This window comes from Carcharodon carcharias, chromosome 18, assembly GCF_017639515.1.
Source record: "Carcharodon carcharias isolate sCarCar2 chromosome 18, sCarCar2.pri, whole genome shotgun sequence".
NCBI lineage: Eukaryota > Metazoa > Chordata > Chondrichthyes > Lamniformes > Lamnidae > Carcharodon > Carcharodon carcharias.
The window spans coordinates 14,196,159-14,221,071 of record NC_054484.1 but is presented as its reverse complement, the minus strand read 5'-3'; the positions used below and the strand labels follow the sequence as shown (position 1 = coordinate 14,221,071).

The window sequence follows — 24,913 nt, the reverse complement described above, 5'->3', positions numbered from 1 at the left end:
TATTCATCTAGTTACCTCTGGTTTTAATGCTCTTTCCTCCTAAATGGGATGTGTCTGGTCCTTATCAGAAGTATCTCCTCTTTGAGGATATTTGGTTTTGTAAAAACATTACTGGCAAGGCGTTAAACCAAGGCCACATCTGCCGTCACATAAAAGATCCAATTATATTATTTCAAAGAGGAGGAGGGCACTTATCCCTATTGTCCTGGCTAATATTTATCCCTCAATCAACATCACAAAAACATTATCTGACGATTATCGCATTTTCTTTTGTGGAAGCTTGCTGTGCGCAAATTGGCTGCTGTATTCCCTACATTGCGACAGTGCCCACAGTTCAGAAGTACTTCATAATGTTTTTGTGATGTTGATTGAGGGATAAATATTAGCCAGGACAATGGGGGTAAGTCCCCTACTATGTTGTGTGGCACTACCACCGTGCTAAATGGGATAGATTTTGAACAGATCCAGCAACTCAAGACTGGGCATCCATGAGGTGCTGTGGGCCATCAGCAGCAGCAGAATTGTACTTGAACACAGTCTGTAACCTCATGGCCCAGCATATCCACCACTCTACCATTACCATCAAGCCAGGGGATCAACCTTGGTTCAATGAAGGGTGCAGGAGGGCATGCCAGGAGCAGCACCAGGCATACCTAAAAATGAGGAGTCAACCTGGTGAAGCTATAACACAGGAGTACTTGCATGCCAAACGGCATAGGCAGCAAGTGATAGACAGGGCTGAGCGATCCCTCAACCAAAAGATCAGATCTAAGCCCTGCAGCCCTGCCACATCTAGTCATGAATGGTGGTGAACAATTAAACAACTAACAGGAGGAGGAGACTACACAAATATCCTCATCCTCAATAATGGAGGAGCACATCAGTGCAAAAGATAAGGCTGAAGCATTTGCTACAATCTTCAGCCAGAAGTGCTAAGTGGATGATCCATCTCGGCCTCCTCCAGAGGTCCACAGCATCACACATGTCAGTCTTCAGCCAATTCGATTCACTCCGCATGATATCAAGAAAAGGCTGAAGGCACTGGATGCTACAAAGACTATGAGCCCTGACAATATTCCAGCAATAGTACTGAAGACTTGTGCTACAGAACTTGCCGCGCCCCTAGCCAAGCTATTCCAGTACAGCTACAACACTGGCATCTACCTGGCTATGTGGAAATTGCCCAGCTATGTCCTGTACACAAAAGGCAAGACAAATCCAACCCAGCCAATTACCGCCCCATCAGTCTACGCTCAATCATCAGTAAAGTAATGGAAGGGGTCATCAACAGTGCTATCAAGCGGCACTTGCTTAGCAATAACCTGCTCACTGACACCTAGTTTGTGATCCGCCAGGGCCACTCAACTCCTGACCTCATTACAGCCTTGGTTCAAACATGGACAAAAGAGCTGAACTCACAAGGTGCCCTTGACATCAAGGTCGCATTTGACCAAATGTGACATTAACGAGCCCTAGCAAAACTGGAATCAATGGGAATCTGGGGGAAAACTCTCCACTGATTGGAGTCATACCTAGCACAAAGGAAAATGTTTGTGGTTGTTAGAGGTCAGTCATCTCAGCTCATGGACATCACTGCAGGAGTTCCTCAGGATTGTGCCCTCGGCCCAATCATCTTCAGCTGTTTTATCAATGACATTCCTTCCATCATAAGATCATTAGTGGGGATGTTCGCTGATGATTGTACAATGTTAAGCACCATTCACGACTCCACAGATACTGAAGCAGTCCATGTCCAAATGTAGCAAGACCTGGGCAATATCCAGGCTTGGGCTGACAAGTAGCAAGTAACATTTACCCCACACAAGTATCAGGCAATCACTATCTCCAGCAAGAGAGAATCCAGCCATCGCCCCTTGACATTCAATGGCATTACCATGACTGAGTCCCCCACTAACAACATCCTGGGGCTTACCGTTGACCAGAAACTGAACTGAACTAGCCATATAAATACTGTGGCTGCAAGAGTAGGTCAGAGGCTAGGAATTCTGCAACAAGTAACTCACTTCCTGACTCCAAGTCAGAAGTGTGATGGGATACTCCCCACTTACCTGGATAAGTGCAGCTCCCACAACACTCAAGAAGTTGGACACAATCCAGGACAAAGCAGCTCACTTGATTGGCATCAAATTCAGAACCATTCATTCCCTCCACCACCGACGCACAGTAGCTGCAGTGTGCACCATCTACAGGATGCACCAAGGCTCCTTCGACAGCACCTTCCGAACCCACGATCACTACCATCTAGAAGGACAAGGGCAGCAGATACATGGGAGCACCACCACCTGGAAGTTCCCCTCCAAGTCACTTACCATCCTGACTTGGAAATATTTTGCCGTTCCTTCAGTGTCGCTGGGTCAAAATCCTGGAACTCCCTTCCTAACAGCACTGTGGGTGTACCTACACTACATTGACTGCAGCAATTGAAGAAGGCAGCTCACCACCACCTTCTCAAGGGCAACTAGGGATGGGCATTAAATGTTGGCCCAGCCAGTGAAGCCCACATCCTGTGAATGAATAAAACAAAAGCATTTGGAGATGGTCTGTTATCATGACCGATGCTATATAAATACACGTTTGTCTTTCTTTTGAAGGCCTCCCATTGCTCATTTTACATTTTACCTGTCAATCTTCGATTCTAAATATTCCAAATGAATATTTTCATTTTTGACTTGTCCCTGTCCCTTTACACAACTACTGTAAACTTAATGATATTGTGATCCCTTTATTCCAAATGCCCCCAGTGAAACATGCCCTTCTTCATTCCCCAGAACTAGTTCGAGCACTCCTTCCTTCCTTGTTGGGCTGGGATCATACTGATCAAGAAAGTTCTCTTGTACACTTTTCAGGAATTCCTCCTGTCCTTTGCCCTTTATACTCTTATTTATATTCATTAAAATAATTGAAGCTCTCATTCTCACTACTCTAAAGTTCTTGCATCTTTCTGCAATTTACCTTCAAATTTGTTGCTCTATCTCCTTCTCGTGATTTGGTGGCCTGCAGTTTACAGCCAGCAGTATAATAGCTCCTCTGTTATTCCTTAATTCTAACCAAATGGATTCTCTCTTTGAACCCGCAAGCACATCATCCCTTTCTAACACAGTAATAGCCCATGACCCCATCCTCCATGACTCCTTCCCTGTCTTTTCTGAATACCTGATAGCCAGGAATACTAAAAGCAGCCCCTTAATTGTACTAGATCTCCATTATTGCCACTGCATTATAATTCTATGTAGCTATTTGTGGCTGCAGTCCACCAATCTTATTTAACTCGCTCGATGCCTTTACACATATACACTTTAACCCCATCTTAGTCGGCCTCATATTTCACCACTGCTCGATCCCTCCTGTTCCTGAGCAGCCATTATTCAAAAATAGTCCTTCCCAGGCCTCTGTGCACCTTGTATCTCTTCTCTAATGCTTCATCCTAGTGCCCAATACGCGGGAAAAGATTAGTTTTAACTCTTGCCCACAGCACCAGTTAACTTCCCCATTGAGGACGTTCGGCCCAGTCCTATTCGGTTGTGACCCATCTACCTTGAACAGGCCCCTGCAGCTGCAGAAAATGATCTGTTTCTGTGCTGGAAAAACTCAGGCCGAATCATTCCAGAATTGCACTAAGTGCAGTAGTGGGCAGGAAAAAAGATGTTTTACCCACTGGCAACAGAGGTGGGTTTTCACGCCATATCATCCCATTCCCCCACCCCCTATTAATCATGAATTCCCAGGAAACATGCTCTTTCACTTCCGGTTGGTTCCCAATTCACCTGCCATGCTGTCACTTTGCCGCTCCCTCAAGCACCATATTTAAAGTGCAGCCGCATGTGCACACCTCTCAGTGCTTCCAGCCCAGGACTGCTGCATAGAAGACATGGCTCCAAAAAGGCAAGAATACTGCAGCCTCCTGGGACGCCTTCTGGACACCGCTGGAGCCTCCTGCCATGTCCTCTACCCCCAGTCTGGCTGCAGGAAGCCCATCAGCCTCACCACTCTGGTTTGGGAGGCAGTGGCAGTGGTGGTCAGTGCCAACGCTGCTCAGAAAAAGTTGGCCATTCTGCGTAGGTAGGGGATGAATGATCTCATCCATGCAGCCAGGGTGAGGCACTCATCTCATCACTCTAAACTCACACACTCACAAGGCCTTGACACCTTTACTGGCATCTCACTCACTGCCAGCTCAAGGGACCTCACCACTCACACTCTCACACGCACCCTCACGTCTCCATCTGGCTTCATCTCCTCTGGAGACTGCCTCCTCAGCCCTCACACTCTTGAGGCCACACGCACAGATCAACACGTGCCCCCCACACACACCCTGGGATACCCCTCGTCCCCGGTCATGCTCTAGTCCTGCAGCCTCTTCCCTTGCCTGAGGCCACTTCTCCCGCTTCCCCAAACAAGCCCCAGCCCTGCAGTCATTGAAAAGCCACCCCCACCGCCTTACAGCTAGTTTCATAAGTAGAGACCTGCCCGTGAGCCCCCCTAAAGCTGAGGTGATGCTGCCTGATCACCGCACGTGCTGCCCGAAGTCCCAGGTGAAGTGCAGCTTGCCAGATGCACGTCCCTAATGTTCAGTCGTGAAACACGTCGATGTGCCCAGATGATCCAGTGTGGGGGGATGATTCCGGCAAACAGGACTCATAATGATACGAAAATGTATTGAAATGATGTTGCTGACATCCGGTGGCAGGAAACCTGGCCTGTCATCGACAGGTGGAGCAGACGATCGCAAACTGGTTTCACAATGGCATGAAACAGATTTTTGGCCTTCCAAACACCTAAGAAAGATTAACAGTGTAATCTATGGAGAATGTATGCTATGAAACAATATAATCTAAGGAGGGTTTACACTGTGGAATAACAGGATATATCGTAAATATACACACAGTGGAACAATGTGAGCTATAGAGGACACATACATTGGAACAATGGGATCTCTACACCGGCCATGCAATGCTCAGAGAGCACTGGATTGTTGGGGATGTTATCTTTCAGTCGACATTAAAACGAGAACCCGTCTGCCCTCTCACATGGAAACATAGAAAATAGGAGCAAGAGTAGGTCATTCGGCCCTTTGAGCCTGTTCCACCATTCAGTATGATCATGGCTGATCCTCTATCTCAACGCCGTACTCCTGTACTCACCCCGTGCCCTTTGATAAAAAGGTAAAAACGTCTTTCAAAAAATATTGTGCTTTTCTATTCTCCACACTTCCCTAGATTATACTCCATCTGCCACCTTATTACCCACTCACTGTCTATATCTCTTTGCACCCTCTTTGTATCTGCCTCACAGCTTACATTCTCACCTGCTTCCTATTGGCAGGAAACTTACTCTGCATCTCCTCATTGAAGTCAGATTGTAAATAGCTGAAGACCCAGCAATGTTCCTTGCAGCACTCCACTCGTAAGATCACCAGTAACCCAAGTGCCTCGTCCCATCGATCAAACCCCTGCCGGCAACCCCTCACCAATTTTTTTTTCCTTTATCCTTTCATGCGATGTGGCATAACTGGCAAGGCCAGCCCTAATTGCCCTTGGACTGAATGGCTTGCTAGGCCATTTCAGGCAGCTAAATCACATGTGGGCCAGATCAGGTAAGGATGGCAGATTCCTTAAAGGACATTAGTGAAGCAGATGGGTTTTTAACAACAATCAATGATGATTTATATTCCAGTTTTATTTAACATTCCAGCTGCCATGGTGGGATTTGAACCCATGTCCCCAGAACATTAGCCTGGATTATAAATAGTGACAATACCATTACGCCACGATCTCTCTATGTACTAGAAACATTGGCCAGGTCACTGAGGAAAACTTACCTTTTCATCAAAGGGCATGGGGAGAGAGCAGGAGCACGGCGTTGAGATAGAGGATCAGCCATGATCATATTGAATGGCAGAGCAGGCTCAAAGGGCCGAATGACCTACTCCTGCTCCTATTTTCTATGTTTCTATGTTTACCTGTGAGAGGGCAGACGGGTCCTTGTTTAAATGTCAACTGAAAGATAACATCCCCAACAGTCCAGTGCTCTCTCAGCATTGCATAGCCAGTGTAGAGATCCCATTGTTCCAACGTATGTGTCCTCTATAGCTCACATTGTTCCACTGTGTGTATATTTACAATATGTCCTGTTATTCCACAGTGCGTACCCTCCATAGGTTATAAGATTTCATAGCATACATTCTCTATAAATCACATTATTAATCTTTCATAGATGATTGTGTTCCATAGTGTATATTCTCCATACATTCATTGACACTTAGCATGCATACTCAAACCTGCTCTTCAATGCACATGCTGACTAGATCTCACTCTTCCTCTAAGACTAACCTCTATTTATCTGAAATTCCCTGCATATTTTTTTCTTTTTAAAAATTTATTCATGGGATATGGGCTTCGCATGCTGGGCCAGTGTTTATTGCCCATCCCTAGTTGCCCTTGAGAAGGTGCTGGTGAGCTGCCTTCTTGAACCGCTGCAGTCCATGTGGTGTGGGTACACCCACAGCGCTGTTAGGAAGGGAGTTCCAGGATTTTGACCCAGTGACAGTGAAGGAACGGTGATATATTTCCAAGTCAGGATGGTGAGTGACTTGGAGGGGAACTTCCAGGTGGTGGTGTTCCCATGTATCTGCTGCCCTTGTCCTTCTAGATGGTAGTGGTCATGGGTTTGGAAGGGCTGTCGAAGGAGCCTTAGTGAATCCCTGAAGTGAATCTTGTAGATGGTACACACTGCTGCCAGTGGTGGAGGGAGTGAATGTTTGTGGATGTGGTGTCAATCAAGCGGGCTGCTTTGTCTTGGATGATGTCTTGGATGGTCTCAAGCTTCTTGAGTGTTGTGGGAGTTGCACTCAACCAGGAAAATGGAGAGTATTCCCTCACACTCCTGACTTGTGCCTTGTTGATGATGGACAGGCTTTGTGGGTCATGAGGCGAGTTACTTGTCGCACGATTCCTAGCCTCTGATCTGTTCTTGTAGCCACCGTATTTATATGGCTAGTCCAGTTCAGTTTCTGGTCAATGGTAACCCCCAGAATATTGATAGTTGGGGTGTCAGTGATTGAAATGCCATTGAACATCAAGGGGTGATGGTTGGATTCTGTCTTGTTGGAGATGGTCATTGCTTGACACTTGTGTGGTGCAAATGGTACTTGCTGCTTTTCAGCCCAAGCCTGGATTTGGACATGGACTGCTTCTGTATCTGAAGAGTCGCGATTGGTGCTGAACATTGTGCAATCATCAGCGATCATCCCTACTTCTGACCTATTGATGGAAGGATGGTCATTGATGAAGCAGTTGAAGATAGTTGGGCCGAGGACACTATCCTCAGGAGTTCCTGCAATAATGACCTGGACTGAGATGACTGACCTCCAGCAACCACAACCATTTTCCTTTGTGCTAGTTATGACTCCAACAAGTGGAGAGTTTCCCCTCTGATTCCCATTGACCCCAGTTTTGCTTGGGCTCCTTGATGCCACACTCAGTTAAATGCTGCCTTGATGTCAAGAGCAGTTACTCTCACCTCACCTTGGGATTTCAATTCTTTTGTCCATGTTTGAACCAAGGCTGTAATGAGGTCAGGAGCTGAGTCGCCCTGACAGAACCCAACTGGGCATCAGTGAGCAGGTTTAAGCAAGTGCTGCCTGATGGTAGTATTGATGACCCCTTCCATTACTTTACTTATGTTGGAGAGTAGACTGATGGGGCGGTAATTGGCTGGGTTGGATTTGTCCTGCTTTTTGTGTACAGAATACATCTGGGCAATTTTCCACATAGCTGGGTAAATGCCAGTGTTGTAGCTGTACTGGAACAGTTTGACTAGAGGCGCGGCAGGTTCTGGAGCACAAGTCATCAGTGCTATTGCTGAAATATTGTCAGGGCCCATAGCCTCTGCAGTATCCAACACCTTCAGCACTCGCCTTAGAGAGCTGCCTGACAATCAGATGGTATATCCCATTGTTTCACAATGTGTGAGCTCTATATCCTGCTATTTCACAGCGTATTTCCTCACAAATGTAATAAAGAGGAGGATAGGCTTCAAGTAAACAGACATAACATCAAGTAACACTTCACTAGCGTATCAATTCAAATTTCTTTCCTTCTGCATTACAGCAAGCAGGGGAGCCAACATACAAAATGGTTTTGTGCATGTGAAGTAAAATCTGAGAAGTATCAAAAAGCCTGGAAACGTAAATGATTCTTCAAGGAATGAACAATAGGATTACAAGTTATCAATTTTAGGTTGTATATTTCCTGAAGCTGCTTATTTCGTTAAGACGTTGGCCTGGATTTTGCAGTCAGTGTCAAAAAAAGGACGCTCGCCGCCGACCTTGATAAAAGTTTCACCTCTGTGAGAGATATAGCTGGCACTGTGGCAAGAACTTTATCTCTCTCAATGTGTAGATGATTGTTGTGTTTTTTAATGAAGAAAATGTCAGGGTGCTGTGATACCATCAGGACGCCTAAGTAGTCAATCGCATTCAAGGATTCTCACAGACAGCCAACCAGGAAATGAGAAGCAAACTTAATCGAATCACTTTTTAAGAAAACAATTTGCAGAGAGCAAAAAACATCTTGGACATGCACATCACATCAGAGGCTGAAATATGAGCAAACTTTAACAAAAATAAAAACATAGTGGAGCTCTGTTCCACAAATATACAAGTGTTTTTCAAGGCTAAATCAGCTGTTTAGTCATAGTTATTACTCAGCTCGCTATTAAAAACACACTTGCTATTAAAAATGAAATGTCACTGTGTTCCTCACCAAGCGTGAAGCCTGGCCACAACCTCAAAGGCTGCACCAAAACAATTAGATGCTAAAAGGAGTAGTAGTTGCTTTAAAGTGAGATCGCTATCCCTATCTTGGGAGAAAGTCCCGCATTAGAGAGCTGCTGGCCGATCGGATGGCCGACAGCTTGCTAATCCCAGCAGCGCTACCTGGGGGCAGTGGCAACCGCTGGGACTACAGGCAGTCCCAATACACCGAGGACCTCTGGCAAGGCTGTGGTCAGGGGCCTCAGCAAGGTTCAAGCATTCAGGAGAGCAGGGGGAGGATTAAAGAGGGGCGCCGCCTCTGATGAGACCAGGGAACCTGCAAAGGAGGTCCACCTCCCCCTACCTTTGCCTGACATCAGCCCATGCCGCTAAACCTGCCAGGCTTTCTCCATGGCATAGGCCTCCTCCAGCGCAGATAAAACGCCAGCAGCAGCGGGATGGGGACCCTTAAGTGGCCATTAATTGGGCCAATTAAGGACCTCAGTCGGCCCAAGGAGGGGTGAGTCATCTGAGGCTTCCCCGGGCCCCTGTAAAATTTCGGGCAGGTCAGGGGTGGGTGGGTAGGTGGCAGGAAGGCCATGTGCTGGATTGTATGTGTCCTCCTGCCTTCGAACCCATCGACAAGGAGCGTAAGATCCTGCCCTCGGTTACGTAACTTTAGCCAAGGTTCTGCCTTTTTATGGAGTTTCTGACGGTGACATGAGGATGGAAGAGGGGAAAACCCCATCAGCTGGTCTCACTGACTGTCAGCTGTGCAGCCTGAGGCAGCCCGAGGCAGAGTACTGAACGATAAATGGCAACTTCAGGGTGTTTGTGCTAAGTTGTGCTTTCACTAAATCGCGGGGCAGAAATTTTTGGCCGGTGGGCGGGCGGGCATGTGCCAGACCCGCTCGAGCGTGAAATGACGTGTGTTGGTGTCGGCCGAGCGTGCTGATGTCAATACGTAGACGAGCGATAGTTCGGTGGGTATGCGCGCCGGAGCTGGAGCCGACAATTAAAAGGCCTGTTAAGACCACTAAGCAACCAATTAAATCACATTTAAGGTTGACAGGGCAGGCAAAAAGACCAAGCGGCCTTTGCATTTTTTTTGGAAACCTCATCCACGGGTGGGATGAGGTTTCCAAAAGCAAATAATTTTTCCCTTTTTACATGACCCTGCTCATGTGACAGAGTCACATGAGGGGACATGTTTCATTACATTAATTTAAAAAAAAAATCTCTTCATCTGCCTCAGGGAGAGTATGGAGCGCTCCATCGCGTGCATGCGTGAAGTTCACGCTTGGCTGACTCTCTCTTCCCCCACTCCCCCCATCACCCCCTCCACACACACAGGCAGCGTTCAGCTGGCCCACCAGCGTGGAATTGCGGTGTGATGCCGATCACGGGCAGCGGGCAGCTTCCTTACCACCCCACCTGCCCCCGCCGAGCACCCCCGCCAAGGGCAAATTTCTGCCCCTGTAGTTGTGGTCAAATTCAAAAGGTAAAAACGCTGCAAATTCAAGGCCATTACTATGTATGGGACTCGTGAGAGATTAGCAGCTAGAGAATAACAGAGTTTATTGTACATAGCCTTGTGCTATTGATATCAAATCTTCGGGGTCACCAAGCATCTATACTTTTATGTTAAGTAAGTTGAACACCCCAAATCACCCGTCCTGAGACCCTTCCCAATTTCTATAACCTACTTCAGCTCTACAAGCCTCCAAGGTCTCTGTATTTCTGCAACTCTGGGATCTTGTCATTCACTTCACTTCACCATTGGCAGCCATGCCAAAACCCAGCTAGCACCAAGCTCTCGAATTCCTTCCGGAAACTGGTCCCCTTCCCACCTCTCTCTCTTCCTTCAAGGCATTTCTTAAAACCCGCCTCAAATCATCCACACTGCCCGATGTGGATGGTTGCCACGCCTCCAGGATTTGTCCTGGTGCCTGCAGGAATTGAAGATTAATCTGCAAGACATTGCAGCGAGCAAAAAAACGGGAGAAAAATCACGGAGACCAAAACAAGATTGTTTTTATTTTCATTGGCTTTAAACCTTTTCATTTATTACTAATAAAAAGTATTGTAGAAAGAAAAACAGGGCTATTTTACTGAGAGTCAGGATTAATCCGCTTGGATTTTTTTTTTTAGTAATGTTGATTGAAGGATAAATATTAGCCAGAACTGTGGTGACACAATGAGCGCAGTTTGATCTTTTGTGTCCATCTGATGGGACCTCAGTCTAGTGTCTCATCCAAAAGATGGCACCTCTGGCAGCGCAGCACACCCTCAGCACCACACTGGTGTGTCAGCCTAGATTTTCATACTCAAAAGTCTTTGTTGGAAGTTGAACACACAGCCTTCCGACTCAGAACTGAGAGTGCTGCCTATCGCAGCAGAACATCTTTGTGAAAACCTTGCGTGCCCATATGCTGGTGTAGCTGTTAATTAAGTACACCAATCCAACGACTTTGGTTAATAATCAAGTGAACAAGAGGTGTTCAAATCCTCCCATGGCTGTTTGAGAATTTGAGTTTAGTTTAAAAGTCCGGGGCAGGTATCAGTGGAAATAACTGTGAAGTTTTCAGAGTGCCATAAAAACACAACTGGTTCACAAAGGCACTTTAGAGAGGAAACCTGCTCCCCTCCCCTAGTCTGAGACTATGTGTGACTCCAGACCCACACCAATATGGTTGACTCTTAACGGTCCTTAGTAGTGGCCTGAGCTGTTTCAAACTGCTAAATGGTACCAGAAGGAGGGCAGTTATGCTTGGGCAATAAATGCGGCCATGTCAGCGATGCCTGTATCTCGAGAAGAATGAAGAAGACTAAACCGGAAAGCTTTTGTGTGGCCCTCAGGGAGGCCAGCTGGCTAAAGAAAGGTGGTGAGACATTACTGGAGGTAGACTAATATCTCCATATTAATTTTCTGCTTCCTCTCTCTGTTTATAGCTCATGTCGTCCTTATCAACCTGAAGCCAAATTCAACCTACCAATTCAGAGTAGCAGCGGTAAATGGCAAAGGCCAAGGAGAACACAGCCAGATGGAAACCTTTCAGACTCTCCCAGTCCGTAAGTAGCTTAACTTGTCTGCTTTTTCCAGTAATGGGAGGCTTCTGACTAATATCCAAAGTCCTTTTCATGTCACTTCATAATCCATTGTAATGCCTTGTCAAAAAGAGAGAGAAATACTTGCTGCAAATCTCTCCTGAGCCCTTCTTACATGATGTTCTGCAGTTTACAAATAGAATTATGGTCACAGCTGTACTCTGAAAATGATTAATAGATATATTTATTTTCTTTGAAGCGACGATTGGCTGCTCAGTCACCTGAAGATATATAGATAAACCCTTTTCAGATTTTACTGTAGGTATTTGTCCATTTATGCATGGTTCTCCAGGCACAAGATGGACCATAGTGCTATCTAAGGTCCACAGCTATTGCTGTGGAATCTCACCCTGGATTATGGATGGGATTTGGGTGGTGGGGTGGGGGCAACTGAGTGGTTTTAAAAGAGGCTGGCACCTGGGGCTGAACTTTATGGAGGAAAAGTTGGTGTTGAACCAATCGACTTTAAACAAGGCTGCCCCACAGACATAACATACTCTGGGTAACCTTAACGAGGTCACAGAATCATAGAATTGTTACAGTGCAGTGTTATGACACAGCAAATGGTAAACACTGAGCTGTTCAAATCTGAGAGGGAAACTTGAAACAACTATCACAGCTAATTTTCAATTTGTATGTTTCGAGATGCAGGCTTTGAATTCAGTAATAATAAGACCACCAAGCCTTAACAGGTTTTTATATAACTAAATTAGACATTTATTAGTAAATGAAAAGATTGTAAGCATATACATATGTCTACAAATTACTGCTACAATAACTTATAAATCCACTAGTTAATTTGATTCTCAGTTACACCTTCATTAAAGCAACAGTAAAACACACAGATTTTAAAAGACTCAGGCAAAGTAAACGATACCCTGAACAGTCAAATTCAAAGTGAGTTATCTTAACTTCAGTCCCTGGAGGCAACAATGTGGTACATACAGGCTGAAGGCATTTCACACTTGTTACATCTTAGGCTGCATCCCTTACACAAAGCCTTCGATCCTTTATACATATTTTCCCCTTTGAATGCAAATACCCATTGTTTCACGATGTCTTTGGACTTTACCTTCCTGATAATAAAAATCTCTTATAGCACTAAGTTTTACCAGTAATCTTTGGGGAAAATAAACACACTATTTCATAACTTCTGCTGGCTAGGTGTAATATTTCACTCCCTCTTTGAATTCAAGCTAGTCTAGTTTATTTACAAATGCCAATGTCCCTTTAAAGCTTACATTCTAAACTTACCCCATGTTTACATCAAAGCGTTCAGACCAGCTGACTTTAATCCAGTTAACTAACGTACACACACACACACACACACACACACACACACACACACACACACACACACACACATACACACACACATTCCACAACATTACTGCAGGAGTTCTTCAGCCCAACCATCTGCTTTATCAATCACCTTCCCTTCATCATAAAGTCAGAATTGGGGATGCTCGTTGATGATTGCACAATGTTCAGCACAATCTCAACTCCTCAGATACTGAAGCAGTCCATATCCAAGACCTGGACAATATCCAGGCTTGGCTGACAAGTGGCAAGTAACATTCGCGCACACAAGTGCCAGGCAATGACCATCTCCACTAAGAGAGAATCTAACCATCGCTCCTTGACATTCAATGGCATTACCACTGCTGAATCCCCCACTATCAACATTCTGGGGGTTACCATTGACCAGAAACTGAACTGGACTTGCCATATAAGTACTGTTGCTCCTATGGCGGTCAGACGCTAGGAATCCTGCAGCAAGTAACTCACCTCCTGTCTCCCCAAAGTCTGTCCAACATCTATGAGGTAAAAGTCAGGAATGTGATGCAATACTCTCCACTTGCCTGGATGAGTGCAGCTCCTACAACACTCAAGAAGCTTGACACCATCCAGGACAAAACAGCCGCTTGATTGGCACCACATCCACAAACATTCATTCCCTCTGTCACTGACAAACAGTAGCAGCAGTGTGTAACATCTACAAGATGCACTGCAGGAACTTGCCAAGCCTCCTTAAACAGTAACTTCCAAATCCATGACCACTACTGCGTAGAAGGACAAGGGCAGCAGATAGATGGGAACATCACCACCTGGATGTTCCCTTCCAACCCACTTTCTATCCTGACTTGGAAATATATCGCCGTTCCATCACTGCCGCTGGGTCGAAATCCTGGAACTCCCCCCCAACCCCCCACCCCCCAACAACACTGTGGGTGTACCTACACCAAATGGACTGCAGCGATTCAAGAAGGAAGCTCACTTCCACCTTCTCAAGGGCAATTACTGATGGGTAATAAATGCTGGCCTAGCCAGCAATGCCCACGTCCTATGAACGAATGAAAACAAACTCCCCTCCGAACCTTTTCTTTTCAGCTTGGTTTTCAAATGTGTTTTCTACCTGACACCTGGCTTACACATAGTTTTTCTTCTTTGTCTTAATTCCTCTCTCCTTTGTCATCCAGGGAGCTCTAGATTTGTTTGCCCTACTTTTCCTTTTCGAGGGAATATACCTTGACTGTGTCTGAATTATCTCTTCTTTGAAGGTAGTCCATTTATCAGCTACCATTTTTCCTGCCAACCTTTGACTGCTATTTATTTGGCCTACATCCGTTCTTACCCCATTGAAGCTAGCTTTCCCCCAGTTAACTTTTCTTATTCTGGACTGTTCTTTGTCCTTTTTCATAGTCTACTTGGCCCACCTCATTTCCAAAAGACAGCTCTAGCAGTCCCAGCAGTGCCAGAACTCAGTAGTGGGCAATGCTGGCACTGCAAGCTTCTCCACAAAGAAGAGTGATGGTGACCAGAATGAGGTAAGTCCCAGGCTTTTAGGGTGGGTAGGGATCAAGCATCCTAGGGAGGGTGGGGGAGGGTGCGGGGTGAGTTTCGGTGTCCTGGCAAAGAGGCACAAAGGGAGGCATAACCTCTTGGTGGGGTGGGGAGGTTGGCGGGGTTTTGGGGGGCTGGCCCTGATGCACACAAAACACCCCCCCAAAGAACATACTCACTCCCTTTCCACCTTTTAACCAGTTGTGTTAAAAAACAGAGTTCTCACTCTCAGCTGTCTGCAACTGCCCATCGTTTTGTGGCCTTGGAGGTAGATTGAGAGCCTTAAGTGGGCAATAATTGGGCTCTTAAGGGCCTCAATAGGCCTAAAGGTGGGAAGACTAGTGGGGTCACTGCCCACCCCTCCATATTATGGGAACAGGTCAGGGTGAGCAGGAAGGCAGTGGGCTAACCCCTGGACATATTTTACAGGACCGTACGAATATGTTATCCCCTGCACCACAAGATTTTATTTTCCACAATACCCTTTTTTGCGGCACCTTATCAAATGCCTTCTGGAAATCTAAGTACAGCACATCCACCAGTTCCCCTTTATCCACAGCACATGTGACTCCTTCAAAGAACGTCAATAATTTGATTAAAAATGATTCCCCTTTTACAAAACCACATTGACTCTGCCCAATTGCCTTAAACTTTTCCAAGTGCCCTGCTATAATATTTTTAAATATAGCTTCTAACATTTTCCTTATGATAGCTGTTAAGCCAACTGGCCTGTAGTTTCCTGCTTTCTGTCTCCCTACCTTTTGGAATAAATTTACTATTTTCCAATGTAATGTAACCCTCCCCGAATCTAGGGAATTTTGGAAAATTAAAACCAACGCCTCAATAATTTCACTAGCCCCTTCTTTCAAGACCCTAGGATTTGTCAGCCTGTGGCTCCAACAATTTGCTCAGTACCACTTCTCTGTTGATTGTAATTTCCCTGAGTTCCTCCCTCCTTTTCATTTTCTGATTTATGGTTATTCCTGGGAAACTTGTATCCTCTACAGTGAAAACCAATGCAAAACACCATTTCAATTCATCTGCCATCTCTTTACTTCCGTTTTTAATTCCCCAGACTCACTTTCTATAGGACCAATTCTCGCTTTATTAACTCTTTTCTTTTCTAAATATCTATAGAGGCTCTTACTGTCTGTGTTTATATTTTTAGCTATTTGCCTCTTATACTCTAATTTTTCACTCCTTAATCTTTTAGTCATTCTTTGTGTTCTTTATATTCTATCCAATCTTTGACCTGCCACGCATCTTTGCACAATTATATGCTTTTTCTTTAAGTTTGATACTGTCTTTAACTTTTTTAGTTAACCACAGATGGTGGGTCCTCCCCTTGGAAGTTTTCTTTCTTGGGGAATGTATCTATTCTGTGTATTTTGAAATATCCCTTTAAAAGTCTCCCACTGTATCTCTATGGACCTATCCCTTAACCTCATTTGCCAGTTCACTTTAGCTAGCTTTGCTTTCACGCTCTCACAATTGCCCTTATTTAAGTTTAACATACTAGTCTTGGACCCACTCTTCTCTTCCTCAATCTGAATGTAAAATTCAATCATATCATGATCGTTGCTATCTAAGGGTGCCTTCACTTTGAGATTATCGATTAATCTCATCTCGTTGCACAACACCAGGTCTAGTGTAGCCTGCACTCTCGTTGGCTCCAGAACGTGCTGTTCCAAGAAACTATCCCAAAAGCATTCTATGAACTCTTCATCTAGGATACCTTTAACCATCTGATTTTTCCAGTCTATCTGTAAATTAAAACCCTCATGATTATCGCAGTACCTTTCTGACAAGTTCCCATGATCTCTTCCTTTATACTCTGTCCTGCCATTTAGTTACAATTAGGGGGCCTGTACACCACTCCCACAAGTGACTTTTTGCCTTTGTCATTTCTCATCTCAACCCAAATTGTTTCTACATTTTGGTTTCCTGAACTTAGGTCATCCCTCTCTAATGTATTAATGGCATCATTAATTAACAGAGCTACCCCTCCATATTTTCCAAGTTTCCTGTCCTTCCTAAATGTCACATACCCTTCAATATTCAGGTCCCAATCTATGTGACCCTTTTTTTTATTCATTCACAGGACGTGGGCTTCGCTGGCTGGGCCAGCATTTTATTGCCCATCCCTAGTTGTCTTTGAGAAGGTGGTGGTGAGCTGACTCCTTGAACTGCTGCAGTTTATGTGATGTAGGTAGACCCATAGTGCTGTTAGGAAGGGAATCCCTGCAATCATGTCTCTGTAATGGCTATCAGATCATACTTATTTATTTCTATTTGCACTGTCAGTACATCTGTTTTGTTTCGAATGCTACGTGCGTTTAGATACATGATTTTTCTTAGTGGGTGGCTGACCTACACTATCAATTTTACATGCGGGTGCCAATTGAAGATCAACCCTGCACTCTGAGATTTCACCTAGATTTCTCACGAATAGGAAAAAGGCTCTTATCTAGGCTGTCAGAATGTTAATGCTGAGATGAAAATTTCTGCAATTACAACATATCCTGCTGACAGATCTGTTCTCCTATATAATCATTCACTCAGCAATTTGATCTAAACAAAAATAACACAAATTTTACACAAGTCAATGAATTTATGCTATGTTCTACTATCTGGGGGTAAAAATTCGACAGTCCGGTAAACATCATTAACATTGAAATCAATATGACTAGATGTTTTATACTGCATGTGTAATGTCATCCAAACAATCAGACTGGGTGCAACTGTGTAACAGGAAATTAATGAGAAACAGTTTGCCTATTGTTATTCTTTTATATAAATAACACAACCTTGGCAGATTTCAACTACCCCTTCGTCTCTCTGTGGAACTAGCAACTGAAGAATTCAGTACATTCACAGCAAATGAGAGGGTAACTGATGCATGTAACCTCCATACAATAGGAATGATTGGAAAAGAAAGAGAAGATTTGCTTTTATCCAACACTTTTCACTCTGTCCCAAAGCTTTTTACAGCCGAAGAAGTATTTTTGAAGCGTTGTAATGTTGGAAACACTGCAGTCAGTTTGCAAGCAAAGCGAAGAAAGCTGTTAATAATCAAATCATCAGATTGTTTATTTTTTAGTGTTGTTGGTTGAGGGATAAATGTTGGCCAGGATACATTTTTTAAAATTAATTCACAGAATTTGGGCTTCGCTGAATGGGCTAGCATTTATTGCCCATCCCTAGTTGCCCTTAAGAAGGACCTGCACATCTTCAAGTTGGTCCTGTGGGTTTATTTACATCCACCTGAGAGGGCAGACAGGGTCTGGATTTAGCACCTTGCTGGAAAGCCAGCACCTCTGACAGTATAGCCCTACCTCAGTACCACACTGGAGTGTCAATCTAGAATATGTGCTCAAATCTCTGGAGAAACTTAAATCTTCTGATGCTGGAGGGGAGAACATTACCCAAAAAATATATTGGGTTCATTGGCATTGTACAGAATGAATGGGAATGGAAAGGAGTTTGCTACATTGGGAAACTTCTCTGTGGGAGAAGTTATGATCCATTGGAATAGTGAGCCTCAAACTGATCTGTGTCAAATACTTTTCAAAGATACCGGAGCAAAATAATTGTAGTTCATTGTAAATGATAAAAATGTGCTTTTGACTTTTTAATATCTTATTTTTTTAAATAAACTGCTCCATTTGTTGCATATCTACAATCTAATTGGCATGTTGGCTGAGATCGAATGCAAAGTTCCCATTGGCAGATAGCAACACTGAAGCAACTTTACTCGCAGAAAGCCAAATAGATGGAGAAACTGAGATACTGAGTCAGAGAGACAGAGAGACTGAGACCTGGAGCCAGAGAGATGGAGAGATGGAGACACAGAGCCAGAGAGATGGAGAGACTGAGGCAAAGTGCCAGCCAGCAAAGAGACACTAAGGCAGAGTCAGAGAGATGGAGAGATTGAGACATGGAGCCAGAAGGATGGAGAGATTGAGACAGGGAGCTCTCATGTTATTATAATGATATAATACATAATTGCTCATAACAGATTGGGTAAACACATTGTGGGTTCATTAATTAAGACTGGGCACATGAGAACAGTTATACATAGGTATAAAGCTTGAAGATATCAGAGCTGTGTGTGTGTATGTTCTGCTCAAAGCAAAAGTGAAACTAAGATTGGATCACATGACACATTTTCCTTCAAGTGATGTCGTGCTGATAACTCTTAAAGGCATATTACAACAGGAGCCAGACAGAGAGATTGAGCCACGGAGCCAAAGAAACAATGTTTGAGACATGGAGTCAGAGAGACCTAGACACGGGGCAGAGTCTTCTGTTAGATGGCCGGATGCCATTTTACGTGGGCGGGCCAATTAAGGCCCGCCCAGCACGACGCATGCCTGGTAGCGTTCAGCATGGAGCTGCCTCAGGGAGATTAAGTTCAGATTGAAAGTTTGAAAAAAAGAAAGATTAAAATTATTCAGACATGTCCCCCCATTCGACATTGTCACATGAACTGGGACATGTTTATTAATGGTCAATATTTTTAAAATTTAGTTAATAAATAAATAATCCTGGATGAGGTTTCCTGAAAAATGCGAAGGCCGCTTGGGCTCTTCGCCTGCCCGCCAACCTTAAGGTTGGATGGGCAGCCCTGTCAATTACCTAAATTGGTTTATTAATGGCCTTAACAGGCCTTTGACAGTTTGGCGGGCGCGCAGCTGCCTCTGGTGCCTGTCCGCCGAACTAAAGATTGGAATGACACGCGGTGACATCAGGACACACGCCCAACGTCACTGCGTGTCATTTTACACGTGCAAAGCTCACCCCCACATGCTGACGTGAAAATTCTCCCCATAGAATCAGATAGACAGAGAGACTCTGAGCAGGGAGCCGGCTGGATGGAGAGACTGGAGACATGGAGCCAGAGAGACAGACAGGCTAAGATACAGAGCCAGACAGGTTGAAAGAGACAGAGAGCCCAAGAGACAGGCAGACTAAGAAATGGAGCCAGAAAGATGGAGGGACTGAGACAGACAGAGCCCAACAGATTGACAGACTGAGACATGAAGCAAGACAGGGATCCTGAGAGGCGGGGAGCCAGAGAGATGGAGAGACTGAGAAACAGTGCCATATTGATTGAGAGACTGAGGCATGGAGCCAGACAAACAGAGGGACTCTGAGGCAGGGAGCCAGAGAGATGGAGAGACTAAGGCACAGAGCTGAATTTTTCCACTGTTGGTCAAATCCCGCTGCCAGTGCTGAAAGCAGAATCAGACCTCGCTTCCGGCAGGTAGCAGGACCCTGGGGCAGTCTCTTTCCAGCGGTACCCAATTAACAGGCCACCTCCCTCCAGAGGGATGGCCACTGATGAGGCTCCAGGACGAGGGCATCTCAATGGTGGGGCTGCCCACAACCCCAGTGGGCTGGGAAAATCCAGTCCTCAGACAGACAGATGAAGAGATTGAAATGCAGAGTCAGAGAGACGGCGGCATTAGGACCAACTTCCAGAGAGAGACACAGAGACGTGGAAACTGAGAAGCTTAGAGTGACGGCAAGTAGGGAGGCCTGTGGAGAGCTGGGAAAGAAACAGTGAGAACAAAGACACCAACAATCCTTGCCCAGATCACGCCAAAGAAGAAGCCATATTGACTTTGGATCAAAGCCCCAAACATTGTGAAATCGATTCCCAGGGCAATTCGCCTCACAGCAGCAGCACTGACCCTGAGCGAGACTGTAATTCAGCATCGAGGCTGAAACAAAATCTGGAGACAAACAGAATCCACTTGCTTTAGTCACTGGCAATAATTATATAGCAATTGCTACCTAATAGTAGTAATCTGAAGATGAGTGTAATGACTACAAATAGTAACCGTAGTGAAATTATAATGATTCAGAGATACATAATATCAGTAAATCTGTACTTAACACCAGGGTTAACACTTAAATATAGGGGAGTTGATGAGAAGGAAGTTTAAAATGACTGTTTCTGTTATCAGCAGATGACTGATTGAAGCATTCATGCAACATTCCTTTTCTCCAACCATTTAAACCCATTTGAAGCAGTTATTAATTTACTGTCATTTCTGCTCAGTGGGGACTCCCCTCTGGGTCAGAAGGTTGTGGCTTCTAACATATAATTCAGATTGAACTTTGATGCAATGCCGAGGGAGTGCCGCATTAGCATGGCTTTATTTTATCCTTTCACAGGGAATGGGCGTTGCTGGCCACGCCGGCTTTTATTGCCCATCCCTAATTGCCGTAGAGAAGGTGGTGGTAAGCCACAGCCTTGAACTAGAAAGTTGAGGCACCAAATGTCCTCTCAGGTGGCACTACTTGAAAAAAGAGTGGGGGAGTTCTCTCCAGTGTCCTGGCCAAATATTTATCCACCAAACAAAATTATTAAAAACGGATTAAAAGCAAAATACTGCGTATGCTGGAAATCTGCAACGGATTATTAAAATGGATTACCTGCTCATTATCACGTTGTTGTTTGTGGGACATTGGCTGATGTATTTCCCACATTGCTGCAGTAACTGCACTTCAGGAAATACTTGATTGATTGTGAAATGCTTTGGGGCATCCTGAGATTGTGAAAGGTGCTATACAAACGCAAGTTCTATTTATTTCTACTTTAAATGGTCATCCACTAACATAACGTGGAAAGAAATTACTGTAAGTGTTCATCTATTAATACCATCAGTAATAATTTTACAGTCTAGAGAAAAAGCCTATTGTTCAGAAGAAGGTGGAGAGACAATCATGGGACAAATTTGACTGACTCAAGGCTGACAATGGGAAAATGAGACATCCTTGATCGGTTTCTGTATGGTTGCAACTTTATGCTTTGACAGGGTGCAGGCACACACAAAGTGAGCCATGCAGAGAGCAGCAGTGAGCTGGGGAGACTCGCTTCCTGAACACGGAGTCTATTGCTGCACAGCTTGCTCAGGCGACAAGAGACATTGCATGGCACTCATCCATCATTTTTCCTGGGTGCAGCTGCTTGTCCTGCAGATGGATTGAATAGAGTCAGATCTCCTGCTGGGTGGCTCTCAGTGTGAATGCTGCGGGACTACATGGGGTGGGGGCAGTAGGGAGGGAGTGACAATCGAAGCAAGAATCACATTAAGCTGCTCTCAAGTGGCAACATTGAACAAATGAGCCTGTCACTGCTCCGAAAGCTGTGTGTTCTTCCAACTCTGGTCTCTTGTGTCCATAATTAGCCATATTCCACAAGGGACCATTGCCATCTCTTCTCTGTTTGGAGGGTGATTATAGCTTGAGGAGCACCATTCCTTATCAAGCATGGCTGACCAGAAATCTCTCCCATTACTGCCTACCATGGGGGGGGGTGTTGGTAAGATTAGCAGTTTAATTGTCAACCATTTTGGCTGCCTCATGAATGCTCCTTCCATGGCCGGCAAGTTCTGGAGTGGGACTTGAACCTGGAATTTTTGGCTCCGAGGCAGGGACATTGCCTGGGGCATCACAAAGCCTCCTTTGAACCCATCCCTATTATCATCGCTCCCTCATTGGTGGACATGTTTTCAGCTGTCTAGGATTTAAGGTCCAGAATTCCCTCTCTAAAATTCTTTGGCCCCCTTCTACCTTGAGGTGCTCTTTAACACCTACCTCTTTGAATAGGTTTTTGGGTCACCTTACCTAATGCCTTGTTATGTGGCTGAGTGTCAAATTTTGTTTGATAACACTCCTGGGAAAAACCTTAGGATGTTTTACTACATTAAAGGTGCTACGTAAATACAACTTGCTGTTGCTGAACAGTGCGTAGCAGGGTTGTGATTCGCCTGCCCATAGAACATAGTTGCTCTGTGACCAGACATTTGCGATGATGAAGAGAAGGAAAAAAATATATTTTTCATTCTCAGTAACGTGAAAGAAACAAACAGAATGCTATCTGTTGAATTTATACTATCTATTACTAATACTATCTATTGAATGTTTCCAAGTATGTTTTAAACCCGAGGTTATGCCAGTTTTCATTTCCAAACTTATCGATAATACTAAAGTGAGACACAGTCCCATGCTCGAGCGAGCATTTATGTGAACTGAGATTGAACTGATTGGTAATAGGGTTACTAATTTACACTGTGCCCTACACTGTGCTTGGTCTGAGGTGCACAAATTTCTTTCATTTTTCAATTTGGTCCGTTTATGCCGCTATATTGCTTCAATAGATGACTGCACCATAAACAGTAACCCTTTGAAACATGTCCACACCATAAACTCACTTAAGCAGAAGTGGTTTGACATTGCAAATAACGGCACCACTAAACATGTAACAAATCTGTCTGAACATGTACTGTCAGAAAGTGAGGAGTTTGTTCTTGCTCCTTCACCCCAAATCAAATGGGAAGAGGTATTTGCTGAGGTTGAACTCCTCTACTCCAAACTATCCTGCCACAAACCAGTGTCCACTGAAGATGTTGAATCTTTGAAAGCACGCCTAGCTGGACTTACTGCTCAACATGACTGGACAATCTTGCTCGAAAGTAAGCTAAAAAAAAACGCTTGCTGGACTTGTGTAAGAGCGATGAGCTAGTGCGTGATTATATATGACAGGGCTCATCCTCATGGCTCACTGCGTCCATGTATGTATGGGTTGCCCAAGACACACAAGAGTGATGTCCCTTTAGACTCCATTCTATCCATGACCAGTTCTGCACAACATGAATTGGCCAAAGAACTGGATGAATTGTTACGACCAGTTTTGACTAAGTTACCCACATACACGGTGAAGGACTCCTTCACATTTGCGAAGGTCATACAGGGCTTGCATATCAATAGCAATGCTGTGTCCATGTACTCATTTGACATTGCTAGCCTATTGACCCATGTTCCACTTAAGGAAACCATGGATATGCAGCCCTATAATATGGCGATCTAGAGCCACCACCATTGTTTGAACTTGCCAACTCGTGCAGTTGACTTCAGTTTTACTGACACCACATATGCACAAATAGATGGTGTTGCCATGGGATCCCCTCTAGGCCCAGCTCTCACAAATGTCTTTACTGAGTTCCATGAGAAACGTGTCTTCGATAGAATGATACCCAACCTCCTATCCCTTGCATATCTCTGTAATCTGGAAATTAAGTTTGCTATAGTTAAATCCACAGCTGCATGTAAAAAATTGCTTGTATGTCTTAATGGGCTCCACCCTGCACTTAAATTCATCTTTAAAATGGGCCAGTTGTATGAATTCCCTTTTCTTGATGGGCTAGTTGAGAAATCTGCCAGGGGATTCTCCACCACAATCTACTGCAAGTCTACCTTTACTGGTCAATATATGCATTGGGAGTCTTACAGTTCTACACGCTATAAGATTGGTCTTATCAGCAACCTCGTAAATAAGGCCCGAGCTATTTGCTCACCGTGCAAGCTTGATGCTGAAATAGGGCACGTCAAAAGTATCCTGCAGGATAACGGCTACCCTGGACAGATCATTTTGCTCTGTGTATCGCACAAACTCATGAACGGACCTAAGGCCATCACTCCGGCCCTGAAAAATGCCCAGTCTGCCTTGGATTACCCTGCAAAATTACCCTCAAAATTTTGAGCTGCAGGTGAAGCTAGCTGTTTCACGCTGCTACCATGGAGTAGCAACACGAGTGGTATTCACCACTCACAAGATGCCACCCTCAAGCCACAAAGACGTTCTGCCTATCACACAAATGAGTAATGTGGTGTCTGAATTTCAGTGCCAGTGTGATGCTAGGTATGTAGGCTGTACATCCCAAAGACTGGCGGATTGTATCAAATAGCATGTCCCAGCCACTGTTCTCAGCGGGCAGGGGACAGACCGTACCCAACCAGCCCGTGCTTGCAAAACTCAAAAAACACAGTGTCCAACATTAGATGTGATTCTGCGATTGGACAACATTTGCTAAATTATCCTCAGTGTGCGAAGAATAATGCTGACAACCAATTTAGGATTGTCAGTCAGGCTCACTGTGCGGTGCATTTGCGTGTACTGGAAGCTACATATAATAATACACAAGGCCCTGCTCTTTGCAGAAAGAAAGAGCACGTACACACATGTGCCTGTTTCAGCTAAACAAGATAAGTGGCAGCTATTTGCTGGCAATGAGAAGGGGTACAGGAAATACAGAACTGAAGGTGTTGTATCTGAATGCACACAGTATACGAAATAAGGTAAATGAGCTTGTGGCGCAGATTGAAATTGGCAGGTAT

The 24,913-nt window shown here is 44.7% G+C and overlaps 1 protein-coding gene across 1 annotated transcript in view; it reads left to right on the top strand.

The window, feature by feature from the left end:
• ncam2 (neural cell adhesion molecule 2) overlaps nt 1-24,913 on the top strand; it is a 361,641-nt gene that overhangs the window by 185,505 nt on the left and 151,223 nt on the right. The window contains exon 11 of the mRNA XM_041211359.1: nt 11,726-11,845. Coding sequence (XP_041067293.1) covers nt 11,726-11,845 — 120 coding nt within the window. The remainder of the gene's footprint in view (nt 1-11,725; nt 11,846-24,913) is intronic.